This window comes from Danio rerio, chromosome 21, assembly GCF_049306965.1.
Source record: "Danio rerio strain Tuebingen ecotype United States chromosome 21, GRCz12tu, whole genome shotgun sequence".
Classification (NCBI taxonomy): domain Eukaryota; kingdom Metazoa; phylum Chordata; class Actinopteri; order Cypriniformes; family Danionidae; genus Danio; species Danio rerio.
The window spans coordinates 24,025,823-24,045,040 of NC_133196.1; the positions used below are offsets into that span (position 1 = coordinate 24,025,823).

Below are 19,218 nucleotides of genomic sequence, written 5' to 3' on the forward strand. Positions count from 1 at the left end.
GATCTGTATGAAACATCACATTAACTTCCAGTCCTGTTCAGCTTTTGTTTTATTAAAACACTGAGTTCAGAAAATAGTGCCTTTTGCTTACAATGCTTTAAAAATACCAAATTATCACTAGCTTAAACAATCGGTTTGCCTTAACACATTTGATTTTGATGCAAATAAAATCCCTTTTGCTTGTATGTAGGATTGCTGACTACCTTCTTAAACAGTGTAGCAAAAAATATAGCAGCAATCCAGCTGTAAATTGACAAAATGTGCTTGTAGTTAATCAGACGCTGTTACTTAAATGGTAGACACTTGTTAGTAAACACTTAAACTGATCTTAGTATAAAATTATATTCACAAAATGTAAAACACAAAATGATTTTTCTTTCTTTTATAGTTTTCTTCTATTGATGATGAAAATGTGTTCTTGATCCTCAGAGTGTATTCTCCTGTAGTACATTTATGATAGAAACGTGAATATTATTAGCCTCGTATTTAGCTGGAGGCCATGACAGTTATAGTTACGTTGACTGGCTCTTTGCCTGGGGGAAGGTTCGTAGGTGTTGCTGTTGGCCTTGGCAGTGCCATTGATGCCGCTGAAAGAGAAGGTTTTTTGTTGAAGTGAGAGAAAACAAGACGTTAACTGTTTTGATTTGAGCTAAATGAATAAGGTACCTGGAGTGGCTGATGGGCCTGGCTCTTCTGTACCTCTCTCCCCCTCTGCTGTGCCAGGAACTTCATCCTCAGGGAAATTAATGTTCTCTCTAGACTGGCTATTTTGCCTGGAAAACACAAATAGTAAAAGAGTAGTGAAGAAATTTGACAAGACAATCAAACATCTTTGAAATAACTGTTGTTGCATACCTTCCAAATATCAAGTCATGGAGCCCTGTGAAGTGTGAAACAGGCATTAGCATACAGCAATGCTTAAACCATCAAAGTGTGATTTCTTCAAATGGTGCATGACTCACGTGGGTTATTGTTGCGGTTCCGTACCACATACATGAAGAGCAGTATAGTGATTATTGTGGCTATGATCATGCCCCCAATGGCTGCCCCGATCACAGCTGGGTAGGCATTGAAGGGAGGGTCGGCTGGAAGACAGCATACCTATTTCAGCTTCACAAAATCCTAGCATGGTTTTGCATTGTATTCTGATATTTTTCAGACACTCGTAAAACCTAAAATGAATCTATAATCAACTTTAATGAATGTTACCATTTTAAATAATGGTTAACTTGGATTTACTGGCTTCATTAGCATGTTTGATCAAACTCTCTTCCTTTAGAGATAAGTTATTATCAGACAGAATGAGACAAAGTAATGTAAGGAAAGGTCAAAGTGCAGGTTAGCAGGCAGATCGTGTAAGAGGAAAGGGATAGGATGATGTGTGGGTATGGAAGTGGTCAAATGATTGTGCATTTCACCTGAATGGACAACAAAACAAAGATCATCAGCATTAGCGTTTCAATGAGCACTCCAAACTTTTTCCATTAACATTAAGTAGCAGCCTGCTTTTTATTTAATATTCTAATCTAAATTTGATGTATTCTTATTGCATTTTAACGTGTGTAAGTGTTGTTACCTGGGCTCTTTATATCTGAAGGGTTTCCAATGGTGCGGTGGTTGATGGCAGTAATGCGAAATGCATAGGCTCCATTGGGATCCAGATTGTTTATTTGGTAGGTTCGGGACTCAGGATCCAGATCTATCAGTTTCTGCCAGGGAACGTCTGTGTTTCTTTTCTTCGCAGGTTCAGGGAGCCTCTGCCGTTCAATAAAGAACCCAGTGAGATCACCTTCAGACTGAAGCTGCCAGTCTAGGTCAACATCTGTCCGGTGACGACTGTTGTACATGATCCTAGTGATGCTTAAATCTGGGGGCATTGGGTACCCTGAAACAAGATTAATTATAGTCAGTAACTTGGGTGAGGAGGATAAGGAGTTCTCGACTTCATCCCTTGTCATTTACTTTAATGCAAAGTTTAGCTCCAACCATAAACAAACACTAGCCAATCAAGGTCTTCATGATTACTAGAAAGGCAGGTGAGTTTAATCAAGGTCGAAGAAAAAGTGAGGGAAAGAGATCTTGAGGGAAAGTGTTGAGAACATTTAGATCCAAATTCTTAACTACCTTGTAGTTATACTGAGTATGTCTAGTAAACTATAAAGGTTTGCTTACTTTTCACCATCAGCATAATGGGAATCTCTGCCCCACCCACAGCATTGGTAGCTGAACACCAGTACTGGCCACTGTCTGTCTCGCTGTCTGTTTCTCGCACAGTCAAGTTGGTCCAGGCAGCAGCCCGCTCCAAGACGTACTTCAAAGGAATATCATTCACATGCTGTTTCTGATTGTTGTACCAGGAAATCTCTGTGACAGGGTAGTTTCTACTCAAAACACAGCTGAGCTGGACATCATTGCCTTCATAAACCGTCATAACGCTCCGTTGAGTTACAAGGACCGGTGCCTCTGAAAACAGTAAGACATGACACGGTTAAAAAAAGCATTCTTTTACTATTTTAAGAAAGTGCCAAATTATAACAAGTGACCCTTTTTTACCCAGTTTTAAAACGCACTGTTTGATCTCCTTAACCAATGGATGTTTTGCATGGCATACAAAGGCCTTGCCACTGTAGGTAGCGCTTGAACGCAGAACCAGGATGTTAGCATTCTCCTCAGATGTGCCTTGCATGTCTCCTGTGCTGGAGGACCACCAAACTAGGGCTCGAGGAAACCCGCCTTCCCAGGAGCAGGACAGCATTAGGTACTCATTGTTTCGAGTTGCATATGCTGAGCACTTTGGTTCCCCATAGGGCGCCCCTGGGATCAAGATGCACAAATATTTACCAATCATTATTTCATCTCAAAGTAGAATAACTGCTCTTAGATTTCCACTTACAAGTTTTTACACTGCAGCTCTTGATTTCATTTGAAGCAACGTGTGAGCCTTGGCAGATGAACACAGAGTTGTTCGCAGTATCTTGACCTTTCTGAATCTTTGTGATGTTGGAGAATCCCTCACTCTCTTTTTCAAACACATACGGGGTCCATCTCAAAGCGGCTGCAGGGATTCCACCCTCCCAGGTACAGAGAAGGGCCAGGTCAGTGTAATTGTTTGTTGGTAGAATCAAGCAAGTTGGAGCGCCATCTGGTGGATCTGTGGGAACAAAACCATTGTGTAACACAGGGCAGTGAAATGTATCCTGGGTGATTTGGGCCAATTTTGGAAACTGATAGAGGCAGAGAAGCACTCCTGAATTTGAGCTGAGCAGAGAGGTCGGATTAGATGTCTATTATTTATCTAGAGAGAGGCAAGAGGTAGCCAACTTCTAGAAAGTTCAAGAATTATGAAATATTGCTTTGGCATTACCTATTTGAATTTGCCATTATTAATCCTCTTTCAATTAAACCAAACTTAAGGTCATATCATAAGGTGTTGATGTGTCATTATACATTATGGGTGCGGTTGTTAACACCTTGGTAAAATCAAGAAGAGATATACATTCAAGGCATGAAGGGAGATTGAAGTATTATGACAAAACCAGGCCTCTTGGCCTTTCTTAACTTGTCATAACAGAAACAATCACACCAGCTGTATACCTTCAGCTTTCAGAACTGTCCTTCTCCTCCAGATGCACGTCCACAATCAGCCACTTTGGAAGCCTGACACCTTTGTTTACGTAACTGTCTGTACGTTCATGTGAGTGTGTTAGTGTAAAGGAAAAGGTGTAATAAGAAGCAAAGACAAGAAATTTCAGAAGGAAACTTGAGGAAGCTGTTGAACTCTATCAGGACAGAAGAAACAGCAAAGATGGCCACCAGATTCCAGGCAGGGTTTTTGTCTGAGCACTCACAGTAGACGGTGAGGGTGATGGTTTTCCTGGAGCGGGTGTTGAGGTAAGTGTTTTGAGCCAGGCAAGCATAGTGGCCCGTGTGCATACGTAGGATCTTGGTGATAGTGAACTGCGGACCCGCGAACACCTGGGAGTTGTTGTAGAACCAGACGTACTGACTGGGGGGATTAGAAGAAGCTTGACACAGAAGGGAAACTGTCTCTCTTTCCAGGGCAGAATAACCCCGTTCCGTCACAGAGTAAGGGGTGACATCGATCTGAGGCTGATCTGGACCAACTGGAAAAAGACCCATGTATGTTTACCTGATATGCTTTTTAAATCACTGCATTGTTTATGTTAAAGTACTTGGTAGTCTCTTACATATGGTGTCAAGCCAGACTCGGTCACTGCGCTGCTGGTTGACTTGGTTGCTGGCAAGACATCTGTACCATCCAGTGTGATTGCGGTTGACATCGGTGAGATTGAACTGGTTGTCATCATAGATTTCAGCCATGGTGGTGAGCTTGCTTTCCCGACTCTCCTGTTCCCAAATGTAATTAATAGGTCGTGTGCCATTCTCCAGGCCACAGCGCATGATCATTGACGTGCCCTCCACTGGCGAAGAGTCACTCATCACAATGTAAGGTTTGGTCACTGGCACTGTTAAAATTGTTACAAAATAGAACGTCAGTAATGGTGGAGCTTGAAAGAATGGTTATTAGCAAAAGCTAAACAATAAAAATAAATATGTTTTATTTCAGGAGCTGATGATTGATTATTAAAGCCTGATTTGCATGCTGTCCTGGGAGAGAGCCCTGAGCACATAAGATTCTCGAGCCTGGGGCTCCCTCTCGTTTGCAAGGTGAGAGGGGAGTTTAAGCTCAGGTAGATCTCGAGAACTCCCCTGCTATAGTAGCTAATGAACAGATAGTGATTGCTCATAAAAGATAACTACTTACTATGTGCATGTCTATGGTGCCGATTTGGATTAGTTAATTAACTTAAGTTGAATGTTTTTAAACGGTGGGAGGAAACCGGTAAACCCACATGAGCACAGAGTGTAAACTCCACACAGAAACGTAAGCTGGCTTGGTAAGGGCTAGAATCAGTGGCGTTCTTGCTGTGAGGCAACAGTGCTAACCACTGGGCCACCGTGCCACCTATCTAGGAAAGGAGGACAAGTAGGGGTGGAAGGGGGTAGAGGTCTGCATTCCGAATAAATCGCGGGAGCGGTCGGTAACGGGTTTAATTTGGGACGGGAGCGGGCTGTCTAGCAATATCGCGGATATTGCTATGCCAATGAGAGAGAGAGAGAAAGAGAGAGAGAGAGAGAGAGAGCGAGCGAGCGAGAGAGAGCGAGCTTTGCCTGTGTGTGTGTGTGTATATGTTAGTGCGCGCGCGAATGAGAGAGAGCTTTCCCAGATAGCAAAATACACTCGGGCCAGTTCCGCCTAGATTCTCGCCTGCCGGAGACTTACCACTCAGCCCGGCTCCGGCTGCCGGACTCCGGATGCTTGTGGACTCACTGCCCGATTCCGGCCCGAATCAATCGGGCCAGATGCGGCGGCCATAAGCGGCCCAAGAGTAATGTGCGCTGCGGCCCGGAGCTGGCGCGACTCAGTATTTATATACCTTTATATAAAACCTTTTGGTATTACATTGGTACTTGATACATGGTATTACAAGCCTTTGAGTTGATATAACAGCAAACGCCTGTGTGTCTGCTTGGTGCTTGTGTGTGCGCGTTAGTGCGCGCGCGCGCGCGTGCGTGCGTATGAAAGTGAGAGAGAGATTTGTCTGTGTGTGTGTGTGCTTGGTGCTGTGTGTGTGTTTATACAGACAGCTTGGCTGTCTGGACTGTATAGCTGGGGGATTTTCGGTTTTGTTCTCCCCTGCTCTTTAGCGGGATCGGGCGCGGCGGCCAGAAAACGGGGCGGGTCGGGCAGCGGGACAATAAATTCTTAGTATAAGCGGGAGCGGTCGGGTTCGGGCTAAAACCTGGCGGGTGCGGGCGGGAGCGGGATTCAAAATTTAGTCCCGCACAGATCTCTAGAAGGGGGGGTTCTTCATCTTCATCAAAATGAAGATGGCTTAGGGTGTTTATAGTGGCTTAGGAATCGTCTGATTGTTGAATCATAAATTAGATAATGCGGGACCAGCCGCAAGCAATCATAAGCGTGTGATCCTCTCGAAATTAGTTTATAAATAAACTTCACATAGTTAAATAATCTTTCATCCCCAATCTAAACACCAAGGTCAATTACCCTTAAAGTAAGACAGTTATCGTTCAGATCAGTACTTTGAGATCCCTCGGCTACTACTAACCTAGAACACGCAGAAACACATAGTAGTAATACAACTTGGCTCCATCAGGGGTATCATACAGCGCCTGGCAGGTATACACTCCTTCTGCAGCCAGAGGAAGCTTATCAATGGACAAAGAGGCGCTGTTGCTGATTACTGTCAATTCACCCAATTCATTGGCTAACTTCTGTATCTTGGGACCCTTCCCAAAGTTGTACACCACAGCACGGATGGTGTCTGTCCCCGGCTGGGTAAACCCCCAGATGTAGACATCAGGTAACGTGGGGCCACACTCCAGAATCACTCCACGTCCCACCACACCATTGGTCTTGGTCTCAGTGTATACCACTTGTCCTGGGTCCAAGATCTCTACGCCTGGAAGAGCACACGTGTAATTTAAAACGTACAGTGCACAATAATATTATTAGCAAAGATTAAGTTATAACGGGCACATCACAGATAGAATACATTGTGCTTTTTGTGTTTTAAAAATGAGATGTATATAACAAAACATCTGAAGAAGAAATAAATAGGACTGCTAAATTTAAGCCCAATTTACACTAGACAGACATCAACAAGCATGAACAATCACCAGATTACAATCCATCATTTTTCAGACATTCCATGACCTGGAAATCAGATAGTTGTCAATCAGCGAAAACAAAATCTGACAGACCCCAATGTGGGTAACACATTGACCCGACTATACCTGACCAAGTAGCAGGTACCATCGGTCACCACAGTAAATTGGCCTATAGTTGACCGCAATAAAAACAAAGAAAATGGTTGTTGATATTCTTACCTTGAAGGAGGAGGGGTAGAAATAAAACAGTCAGCCAGATATAAGGTACCCCTAATACTCTGTGGACCATGATGCCATGACTCTCACGTCCAGTGCCTTAACCAAGTTGTAAAAAAGCCCAACAGCTGTCTCCAAAATAAATAAAAAGTTAGAAATGTACAATAAATATGAACCAACCGCTCTATGCTTACAATTACGACCAAAGTCCACAGGCTCAATGAGAGAAAGAGGCAGCTGAGTCTCTCTAAACTGATTTGGCTTAAATAATTCACAGATCTTCCCCTCCATGGACAAGAATACAGTGGAGTGGAGTAGAAAGGTTTAGAATGACACAGTGATAGCGGTGTCTCATTTATTATTGAAGGTGGCGGGATGGATGGCCGTTCTTGCATTCCATCACCCGCAGTGACAAAGAAAAGCCTCTGATATACAACACAATTTATTCTCTATATAAATACAGAAAAGCAGCCACAAATTATAAATAACAGTGATTTAATAATGACTTAACAGCATTCATCAATTTATTCAGACACAGATTATGAATTAAAGCTTAAAATTGAACAAATATGTGATCGTTTGTGATCAGTTGGGACCTGGAGCATCCACGCAATCAATTTCAAACTATGAAAACGTTTTAACGCAGGCTGGATATAAAGCTAGGCCATGGCTAAAGTGCAATTAAAAAGTCTATACTTGGATTTGAGGGTTCAGAGCCTGAGGACATGCACTTAATCACAGATTCTTGTTCTTCTCAGCTCATCCACTCTCTGGGTTTGAGGTCAGAATTATACAAATGTAGATGTGTGTGTGTGTGGGTGGGTGTGTGTGTGTGTGTTTCCATCCACAACAGCTCAGCCAAGCAAAGGAAACTTTGCATCCCTACATTCATTCATGAGTTTCTCATGTTACGCGACAGTTAAGAATGCAAGAGTGCACAACTCTATACACAGACGACAATGAAAATGATATGATATAAGATGCAACTATTGTATATGAATATATGGTGTATTTGCAAAATATTTATTTGAATGTTCTTGCATTGGATCATATCAAATAAAGCAGTTTGTCAAGTTTGAATTCATCAAACATGTACAGTTGAAGTCAGAATTATTAGCCCCCTATCAATTATTATTATTGTTTTTTTATATTTCCCAAATGATGTTTAACAGAGCAAGGAAATTTTCACAGTATGTCTGATAATATTTTTTTCTTCTGGAGAAAGTCTTATTTGTTTTATTTCTGCTAGAATAAAAGCAGTTATTAATTTATTAAAAACCATTTTCAAAATTATAAGCCCCTGTAAGCTATATGTTTTTTCGATAGTCTACGGAACAAACCATTGTTATACAATAACTTGCCTAATTACCCTAACCTGCCTAGTTAACCTAATAGGGTATATGCCGAAGCATGCTAGTAGGACTTTTAATTTGCCAGTAACCTGGGTTAAACGCTTCCGGCGAATTTAATGCCAATGCAAAAACCGTTGTGTTTAAGGTCTGTTTTCTTTAAAAATCAGCGATCTCCACTAGCTGAGTGATGTCTGATTTAAAGTGGGCCTCAGATTGTACAAGAAGCACTGCATTAAATTACATTTTCAGCCGCCATGTCTTTATAATATGAGCATTTATTTTAACCCAGTATATTCAATGGAGCTTTTGCGCTAACCTGCCGATTCTGACTGGCGCGTGCGAGCAAACGGCTTTTTGTCTCATTTTACGCTTGAGCAACTAAATAAATGCCAAAGTTTATTTAACTGAATGTATTTTAATAACATTACAACATCGATGCTGTAAAAGGAACCATATAAAATGGAAAAAAGTTCACAATAACAGGTCACCGGAAGTTTATCAGCATGGGAACAGGCACTAGCTCGGCATATACCCCATTAACCTAGTTAAGCCTTGAAATGTCACTTTAAGCTGTATAGAAGTTACTTGAAAAAATCTTGTCAAATAATATTTACTGTCATCATGGCAAAGATAAATCAGTTATTAGAAATGAGTTATTAAAACTATTATGTTTAGAAATGTTGAAAAAATCTCTCAGTTAAACAGAAATTGGAGAAAAAAATAAACAGGGCGCTAATAATTCTGACTTCAACTGTATATGCTTCCAAAAACCATTGGAACAATATTATATATTTTACTTATGTTCTTGCATTATCCCAAATGTTTAAAATTATTTTCAAATCCAGTGAAATTAGACATTTTAGCTATGCTCAATTTCCCCTCAATTTACAGTTTGGTTTTAAAGAAAACATGGAAACACCATAGACACTTTAACATGTGTTCATTTTTCTACCGCACTGCAATATAACAGAAACCTAAAGTGTATTTAGTATGATAAAGCAGCTCTGCTTTTCCCCCATTTGATGACGACTGAAAAAAGTGGAAGTGGTTGACTGTGGCATACAGACCTTTATTGCCACGTCATGCTCGTCTCTCATCAGCAATAGCTTCTGTGCTTTTGCTTAGACAATTCCCAGTAGTAATGAGAGAAATGAAGCTTTTTAATGATTTGAAACAACTGCTTTGCAAAATAATTCAATTTCAAAGTGTTCACAACAGCACATGCAAGGGACACCTGGCGGTCAAAGCCATAAGCAACAAAAGCTCAGTCAAAACATCTATTAGAATTGACATTTTCAAACATATTGCGAAGTTTAAATTGAAAGTATAACCAATAAATTTACTGTTAAGTGTCTGCATAATATTCATTCTTTTATTAATTGTCAATGCTTGAATATTGTCATGGTGGGCTTTGCTAAACTAGTCACCAAGAGATTATTAGCTATTCTTCCTTTTCATTACACACGTCTCATGTTTGTATACTAGCGTAAGAAACCTTTTCAGTGATTCGCCCCAAATGGAGAACTATTGAATTTTCAAAACAGTTGAGACATAAAGAAACCCTATTTACTGAAATCATGTGACCTTGCCAATTTGATATGCACAGTGAACCACTGATTCAAAACAAAAGATTTGCAAAGGCCTCAAAGCTTGATGAAGCAATGTTTTAAAAGTAGCCATCACTAGCTTTCAGTGTTAAATTTTGAATTCTTTAGCTCATCCATGAACGACTTCTGGACCCTGTAGAATGTAATGAAGATGACAACTCCCACGATTCCACACTTAGTCACTATGTCATCAAAATACACCTTTGTTTGTTATGAATACATGTCATCTAGAGGCAAAAATGACATACTGTGCTTTTAAAGGATCACAAAACACCTTTTTTTTAAAAAATGTTGACAGTCATATATTTGTTCAACATTGCTAAAAACACAATTAGGACACATATTTTACTAAAAAGTGAAAATTGGTTGTTGGCAATTTGACAGGTCGTCAGTGTTGCATTTATAAATGTGCCCCAATGAAGGTTTTTTTCCATTTCCCCACGATGAAAGCACAGCTCACATGTGAACCCACATGTGTGGATTACAGTGTTCTGCTAACATGTGACAAAAATATTTTTGTGAGGAACATTTTTTACCCGAGAGCTTTTCGAACCGGGAAATTATGAAATCTGGATTTGCCACTCTCCTTTTAAAAACAGACGCGGTTTCAGTTGTTGTTAATTGTCCTATCTCTAAGGATTAGATAAGTGATCAATATACTTTGTTTCTGTTTATTCAGATGCTTAAATCTGTTAGTATCGTCAGCAGTACTCTTTCAGTTTTTAAAGACACACCTTAGTCAAAATGAATTAGTTACTAAGTTTACAGTAATATCACTACAATATTAAGGACTGAAAAACCTACACTTCCACACATCTCTCAGATCCGCAGTCCGAATCCCTGTCTATCTTCCCTATGTCTGTGTTTGTGTTGCCTCTGTGAAAATCAGCTGCTATGAAAACACCCTTCTGAGACAGGTGGGAAGTTTTATGGCCCTTTAAAAGTTTTGCTTAGATTTTTTATTTTTTTTTGAAAGAAAAACGAGGCAAATTATTACATACAAGTATTTGACAAGACTTTTTCTTTTCTTTTTTCTTTTTTTTTTGATACATTTTCTACCCCATGAATAACCTCCCTCCCCTTCAAAAATAAAAAAAATTAAAAAAATAAACAAATAATAAAAAATTAATAATATATAAAAAAGAAATAATAATAATAATAGTAACAAAAAATTTATACTAAATTAAATTAAATATTTACATAGTAAAAGAGTTTTTATAGCACAATGAGGAAGTATTTAAGAGTAATGTTTGCTCATCGAGATTGATTGCATTATCCTTATAAGCATAGGCCTCTATTAGTTTTAATGTTTGGCCTTTTTCAAAGTATGAGATCATTGGATTCCATACTGTATAAAAACGTTTAGTAGATCCTCTAAGAGAGTATTTAATTTTCTCCAATCTTAAAAACAGCATTATATCACTAAACCAAAGTGAAACCAAAAGTGGTTTACTTGATTCCAATCAAGCAATATTCTTCTTCAAGCCATAAGACACATGAAGGCATAAGCGTCTTGATAATTATTGGACATGACTGTATCTTGTTCAAGTACTCCAAAAATAGCCATTTCAAAGCTAGGCCTAATGTCTTTATTATATGCCTCGGACAGAATTTTATACAGTAGTTGTCCAATAATCGAACAGTGTAGGGCATGCCAAAAACATACGAGCTAAATCTGCTTTAGCAGAATGCCATCGTTCGCATGTGTCGCTTAGATTTGTGTATGCTTTAGAATATTTTGAAATTGGAAAATGGGATGCTATATTTCTAAAAACCTACTCATAAATCTACGTTTTTGATTCTCAGCTGGTTGTCCTTAGATAGCTTAAAATGAAATCTCAGTATTACACTATAATTTTTGAATTTCATTATTGATATGCTATATTAAAATGATCGAAGTTGTGCACTTTCTCCTGTTTGCTGATTACTTCAAACTCGCCGCATAAACAGCCTCAGGATCCCGTCTGCAACTTTTCATTCACAAACTATGGGTGAAGTGAAAGTGAAGGCCTCTCTTTGTGTATTTTTGTGTAAAGTATTTAATATATCCACGTAGTTGTCCAAATTAATGTCCTGTGAGTGTTTTATAATTGACGGGCGCCCATACAGGAGGATCTAGCGAGGCTCGATGATGTTTCTGCTATAGAAAGTAAAATAAACTTGAATTTTAAACGCGCTCCGGTGAAGCTTGCTCACTTGCTGTCAGCAATCTCCCAATAATATCCAGCTGCAAACTCAACTGCCATCAGATCAACGCATTTCAACAGATTTAGGGTGTTTTACAGTATTATGAATTTGTCTGTTTATTTTTGTAATTGCAGATATTTAATAGTGGATATTCAGTCAGTCCTGTTTTCAACAGAAGCTGGTCTTTTGCAATCACACTGTTGACCAGTGGTTCTCTTTGGATCTCTGTTTTATATATATATATATATATATATATATATATATATATATATATATATATATATATATATAGTTAATAAATAAAGGTTTAAATGAGCATTTCATACAAACATTTTAGAGAAAATGTCAGACAGGTGGGCCTTCAAAAATTTATCAGATTTTATTATTGTTTACAGTTGGGGGTCACTTATGTTCTGATCCAAGATCAGTTGCTGAACACAAGACCGTTCCTCACAAACTCAAATAGTTCATAATCTAAGTTAAGTTATTAGCACAAATCAGTGTAGACAGAAGCAGCTGTGATCTGCCATGTTACGTTCACTCCAGATGGCATACAGTATGTCTAAATGCAAGCTATAAATAGGTTTAAATCAGATTATTATATGTAATCATCATAATCGCTTCCTCTTTGCATTGCATCATCCTATCCTGCTAATATGTAAGAAAATATTCACAATTTTCAGTTCATAATCAGCCATACTTAAACTAACCAAAATGAATGATGAAGCTAATATTCGCTTATTGTTTTATTAGTAGAAAAGAGAAACATTCAAACAAAAGAAAAATAGATCACAAGTGGTTAAAATCTTCCTTTACATCATGAACAGCTTATTCAGTACAAGCTGGTCACTTCAACAACACAAATACACACCATGCAATCCATCACATTTCTGCACATGTACAAACACTCTTTACATGGTTATTAGATCTGCAGTGCGTTGAAGAACTTTGAGTTGTGAATGAGTGTCACACAGCATAATGTAAACAATAATAAAAGACAAAAAAACAAAAAGATTTGCAGTCCTGCTTCATGGAATTTGCTGGTGTGAATGTAAAAAAAAACCTGTCACATATACATGCATGTCTATATATATATACAGAATATATACAGATTCAAAAAATGAATAATGATTGATCAGAGAAAAGAGTGTTTGCCAGATCATCGCAAATTTCACAATATGAAAACAGCAACAAAACATGTATAAAGTAATTAAACAGTAAATATAATAGTATATATTTAATAACTTTACAAAAAAAATAAGTTTTGTATTCAAACAGTTGAAGCCTAAATTATAAGCACTATTTTCTAATATTTCCCAAGTGCTGTTTAACAAAACAAGAACATTTTCACTGTAGTTCCTATAATATATTTTCTTCCGAAGAAAATTTTATTTATTTTGGTTTGACAATTGAAAGCAGTTACATTTTTTACGTTTGCAGGTGTGTGTGTGTTTGTGTTTCTCTCTCTCTCTCTCTCTCTCTCTTTCTCTCTTTTTCTCTGCACAGTCCCTGCTCTAATTATGCAGATGAGGGGACGTCTTTAAAAAAAAAGATATGAGCATGGAGCGGGAGAGCGAGTTGGCTGCTTGGCGTTTGGTGTTATAGGTAAAATATAAAGTTGCAAAGAGTTATTTTCATCCATTTGGTGTGTGTGTACATTTTTACTTTTGTTATCTGTTTATCCATTCAAGCCACCCCCCAATGTTTACAATGTTTGTTGTTATTGTAAATACTGTACTTTGTTTATACACAGTGAAAAGCAGTGGTTGGATGTCACACTTATCTTTTCTGTGTATATTTTCTCTTGTTTTTATTTATAGTGAGGGAGACAGGAGTGTTTTTTTTGTTATTTTGTTATGTGTATTTAGATTCATTTGGGTGTTTAGGTAGGGGATATATTTTTATTTGTCCATGTTTTTTTATGTTACGTCTTTGACCCTAGACCAGGGTTGTAACATAAATAATAAATAATTTTTTGACTGGCGACAGAACAAACTAATGTTTCCCAATGACTTTCCTAGTTAACCTAGTTACACCTTAAAATGTGATTTATTGTTATCATGGAAAAGACAAAATTAACTAGTTTTTACAAATCAGTTGTTAAAGGGCACCTATGATGAAATTCAACGTTTGTAAGCTGTTTGGGCAGAACTATCTGTATGTATAATGTGTCCACTGTTATACTGGAGTGATATAAAGCCAACAATGGTGTTAGTAAATGCTAATACTGTGTGTGTGTGTGTGTGCATGTGTGCGTGCGTGCACATTACACCTTATCTTACATCTTGTAAAGTGAGTAAAATATGTACCCTTTAAAACTATTATATGTACAAAATGTGTTTTTGTACAGCACTTGAAAAATAAATAAAAACATTACAGGAGGACTAATAATTTCAACTTCAACTGTATGAATTTATTACAAATAAAACATTTAATACAAATTTTTTTAACCATTATTAAATGTTATGATTTCAACTTTTACAGAAAAGGAAAAGTTCAGAAATTAATTAGAGCAAATTACCCAAATGACTATGGCCAAATGACATTATGGGCCTGATGTAAATATATTTATATTTAATACTGCCATGTAAAATGTATGAAATTATTAATAACATTAAAAATTGAAATAATATATACAAAAATGTTATTATTAATAGTATATAACTTTATCTATATATCTGTGTGTTCTTTAATATTATATATAAACATATAATATATAATAACATATATATAATTTTATTTTAGACATTATATTTACAATTTTTATAAACTGTAAAATTTTAATTTATAAAATGTCAAATGTATTTCTATCTCTACATTGTAATACACCATTACAAAAAACAGCTCTTCAGAAATGAAACAAACACACTGGAAATTCCAAATAACATCAAATAAATCAACAAAATGACATGAAATGCACAGCATGGACCTGTTGTAAATGTAGCCCACGGACCCCCGACCTACTTTCAAACAAACAAATCAGATTTATTCAGTACATCGAAGCAGAATCCACTCTGATGCTTAAATCTGTAATTATTCCCAGATTAAATCGAAGCAATATTATTATTAAAAAAAAGAAAATGCGCATGCCAATCCAATTACACATAGAGAATAATATTTTTTAAAAATCCATTTAAATTTTAAAAGTCTGCAGGAAGGAACACGATATAAAAAGCTGATGGAGAGAGGCATTCATACGTACTGCTCTTTGGGGAAGGTGTATGAGGAGACGGGGCCGGGGGGAGTCGGGTAGCTGAATATGGCTGTCTGGTGGCTGTGTTGAGTGTAGGGGTTTTGGGGCAGGAAGGTCAGCGGGGGCTGGATGGGAGGCGAATGCTGCTCCAGATAATCCTCTTTGTTACAGGCCAGCCGGTAGCTCACGTAGTCGGCCGTGTTTGGGAGCTCGTCGTAGAATCGCCCGGGGCTCTGAGCGAACACACATACATACAACACAAGGTCAAACAGACAGAATAAATGCTGTGTGTATTTAATGAGAGCCCTGATATCGCACACTCAAACCAAAGCATTTTATTTCCTACTCAGAATACAGAAATGTTTAAAAAGTAGCACAGTTCAAGGAAGTTATACTGAATTATTGCTAAAATAAATTGGAAACACCTTAACACACACACACACACACACACACACACACACACGCACGCACACACACACACACACACATATATATATATATATATATATATATATATATATATATATATATATATATATATATATATATATATATATATATATATATATATATAGAGTATACTGTATGTTCAATGTAAATGTTTTAAACCAGGTGATTTTAACAAATAGCTGTTCAGAAATTACATAACACCCATGGTCAAATGGCAAAAAAACATTACAATTGTTTATTTGTAAAAAATAAATATTTGAAATACATCAAAATATTTAATGCAATGTTTATCTAAAATGTTACAGTTTTATTCATTATTATATTATATAATTATTTGTAACTATTTATATATTTATAATAAATAATGTTTATATATTTTACTTTATTTTCATATTGTTGGAATATTTAATCAATTTTATGCGTGTTCAACAAAAAAGGTCAGGAAAGGGATTTCAATGCCACAAATATTAGTAATTTATTGAATACAAATGAATAATTCGAGTCACAGAATTTTGTTATGCTCAATGCAATGCAAGAGTTACATTTAGGAGGTGCACAACAACTCATTTCCTGACTTCAACTTTTAGAGCCAGCTGATATTAACAGGTGGAGTTTAGTGAAATGTGTCACTTGTCAATCATTCTCCAGTCCTCCATTGGCCGCACCCATACATACATCATCTTTTTCTACAAATTCTCTGCAAAAAATTAAAAGCATAAGACTTTGCAACTGCACATATTCTATGTTCAGTTTCTGCTGACATGAAGTTTAGCTGCAGAGCTCAAGTTAATTTTAGAAAATAAGGTCGTTGCATTTCTATCAGCTTCATCTATTTTGGCAAAAATACTTTATTAGTATGAAGAGGCGCCGCTGGCATGTTGTTGGAGGTTGCGGGACGAAAGTGAAGAAAGGGAGTGTTTCAGTTCGTGGGCCCTTAATAATGTCTCTGGAGACAAAAATTCTTTTTCCCAACAAAATATTTCTTAAATATATATTATATTGTATGTGCCTAAAAACGGCCCTTAGCTGTTATTTAAATTCATTGTAAACCATGGCTTCTTGAGGCTTATTGATTTAATATATTTATACTATAACTATAGTACTGACAAATTATGGTGACTAAATTCTATAGTGTATATATATTGAATTGGATTTGTAGCAATTATTACTACATAATTCTTAACAATATAATGAATTCTCCCCCTAGATCTCCTCAATGTTCTAGTTCTGGATGGTTGTTGTCTTCTCCAGTAGGAGGCGCTGTTTAATCATTATTTCGGAAGCCAAAGGCAGCTGAAGCTGATCATGAAAGCCTCAGTTCCCCCATTCAGGTCGGAGTGCATTAGTGTTTCTTTTGATCTGATAAAATGGTCAGCGGTGATTCTGTGGCTTCACTGAGTGCTGTCTTACCTGGAAGTCATCCGCTGTCTTCTTTTTAGACGACGAAGCCATTTTGTGGCCAGGGGAGGAACAGTTCCTTCAGTAATAGAGAGAGAAAAAGAGGGTTTCAAGTAATAATACAATTACGTAAAACAACTAACAGGCCACATTCATTTTGTTGTTTCAGATGCCGGAAACTTAATATAACAATAACTATATTATAACTTCATAAAACCTTTACGTAACTGTATTATAGCTTCATTTAAAAATAACAGTACATCATAAGCTTAAGTTCAGCATAGTTTAACAATATAAAGAAGTACAATGTAAATCAAATCACGTTGAACTTCATAAACTCACAGTAACTTTCAAAACTTAAAATAATAAAAATATAATATAATTAAATAACATATTGCAATTAACATAATACTTAACTAATACATATTCCTCAATATATATATATATATATATATATATATATATATATATATATATATATATATATATATATATATATATATATATATATATATATATATATTCATTATTATTTAGATGTACTTTTGTTTATTCATATAAAACTATAAGAACTGTCTAAAAATACATAATTATGTTTTATATGGATATAGATTATGTTAGTAAATAACTTTATTCAACCAGAAAGGTTTGATATTCTCTCAAAAGATAATAAGACGATGTACAAGAGGCATCGTTGCAGAAAAAAACCCAAAAACATTTCTTTATGGAACTTTAAGTCACTATTTGCCGAGGGTATGAATAGTTTCGGTCTTGACTGTATATACACTTGATTATCAATAACAATAATATTATGGTCTAGAATGTGCAAAATAAGGATTAAGCAATGAAACCTTATAACATTCAATTTCCTAAGAAGTAAAACTAAAAAAAGTAAGGCCAATCTATTTTTGCCACTGGGACAACTTGATCATTGCATGTGGCTTAGTGTTACAATCTCAGCACTTTGAGTAGTCATTATAACAAACGTATGACTTTCGGTACTTACGAATCATTGTCTGACCCTGCTTGTTTTAGCTGCTTCTGTTTGTTGACCAGATATATAGTTCCAGCTATACTGAGGATGATGCCCAGTGCGATCACCCACCCGAGAACACCCATCACCCTCTCTGCGGCGCTCAGAGGCTGGGGCTTTTCTGCAGGACAAACAAACATTGGCCATCTCTGCGCTAAATATTGCTAAGCTAACAGAACAGTAATATTTTATATGTAAATACACAGATATATATATATCTGTATATCAACATATATCATTCACTTTAATGCTCTACAAGTCACCCCAGACAGAGTAGATGAACAGTAAATTTTCATTTCATTGTAAACAATCAAACCCAACATCCCTCTGAAACATGTCTAACAATAACAAGCTCTATTATTTCATAACCCTGCTGAAAAAAACAGCATATGCTGGTAAGGTATGTTTTGATGCTGATAAGCTTGTTTCAATGCTGGTTTTGCTGGTTTCAATGCTGATTTTGCTGGTCTCAATGCTGGTCCTGCTGGTTTCAATGTTGGTCTTGCTGGTCTCAATGCTAGTCAGGAGCAGAACTGAGACCAGCAAGACCAGCATTGAGAACAGTAAAACCAGCATTGAGACCAGCAAAACCAGCATTGAGACCAGCAAGACCAGCATCAAATCATACCTTACCAGCATATGCGTTTTTTTTAGCCGGGAAATAGCACTCTGGACAGGAAAACAGTGCTAACAGTTAGCATGTAGCTAAGTTAACAACAATGGTACAAACATAGTTTTTTACACCCTAATCATCATGAAAAGTGCTGATTTGAGACAGACTTTTTAAAAAAATTAACATGTTGCTAAGCTAACGGCATTTAACCTTGTGATTTTAAATGAAATAAATGGTCAGTTTGTGGGTACCTACATGGGGAAATACTAACAAATATCACTTAACTTTAAATAGCACAATTCAAAACTTATTTTAGTTGTTAGCATGTTGCTAACAGCTAGGGCTGCTCAATATTGGAAAAATCGGACATTGCAGAATTTTATTTTTCTATTATATATATTGCGATATGAATACAATTTTATTTTTTATTTTTTGGCTTGAATAGCTCTATTCGA

The 19,218-nt window shown here is 36.8% G+C and overlaps 2 protein-coding genes across 7 annotated transcripts in view; both read right to left on the bottom strand.

Moving 5' to 3' along the window:
- Window positions 1–31: 31 nt before the first annotated feature.
- vsig10l2 (V-set and immunoglobulin domain containing 10 like 2) lies at window positions 32–8,007 on the bottom strand. Of its 3 annotated transcripts, none has more exons than XR_012396776.1 (12): window positions 6,934–8,007; window positions 6,153–6,506; window positions 4,209–4,487; window positions 3,849–4,124; window positions 2,894–3,151; window positions 2,554–2,814; window positions 2,173–2,463; window positions 1,577–1,885; window positions 963–1,418; window positions 856–880; window positions 667–773; window positions 32–587 (listed from the first exon to the last, which is right to left on the bottom strand). XR_012396776.1 is itself a non-coding variant. In XM_021469074.3 (12 exons), exons 1-12 carry the CDS (start codon window positions 7,001–7,003, stop codon window positions 487–489), a joined length of 2,454 nt encoding a protein of 817 aa, XP_021324749.1. In that variant the 5' UTR covers window positions 7,004–8,007; the 3' UTR covers window positions 32–486. The 3 variants fall into 3 exon arrangements, 2 of the variants coding, with proteins under 2 accessions (XP_021324749.1, XP_073791430.1); XM_021469074.3 differs by having other exon boundaries at window positions 963–1,085; XM_073935329.1 differs by lacking the exons at window positions 1,577–1,885; window positions 2,173–2,463; window positions 2,554–2,814; window positions 2,894–3,151 and having other exon boundaries at window positions 963–1,085.
- Window positions 8,008–14,810: 6,803 nt separating this feature from the next.
- Window positions 14,811–19,218, bottom strand: part of nectin1a (nectin cell adhesion molecule 1a) — a 54,884-nt gene continuing 50,476 nt past the window's right edge. For all 4 annotated transcript variants that reach the window (XM_073934207.1, XM_073934206.1, XM_068215757.2 and 1 more), the window contains 3 exons: window positions 18,124–18,271; window positions 17,130–17,196; window positions 14,811–15,502 (listed from right to left, as the gene is read on the bottom strand). In XM_073934207.1, the coding sequence (XP_073790308.1) occupies window positions 15,269–15,502; window positions 17,130–17,196; window positions 18,124–18,271 (449 nt within the window). In that variant the 3' untranslated portion in view covers window positions 14,811–15,268. The remainder of the gene's footprint in view (window positions 15,503–17,129; window positions 17,197–18,123; window positions 18,272–19,218) is intronic.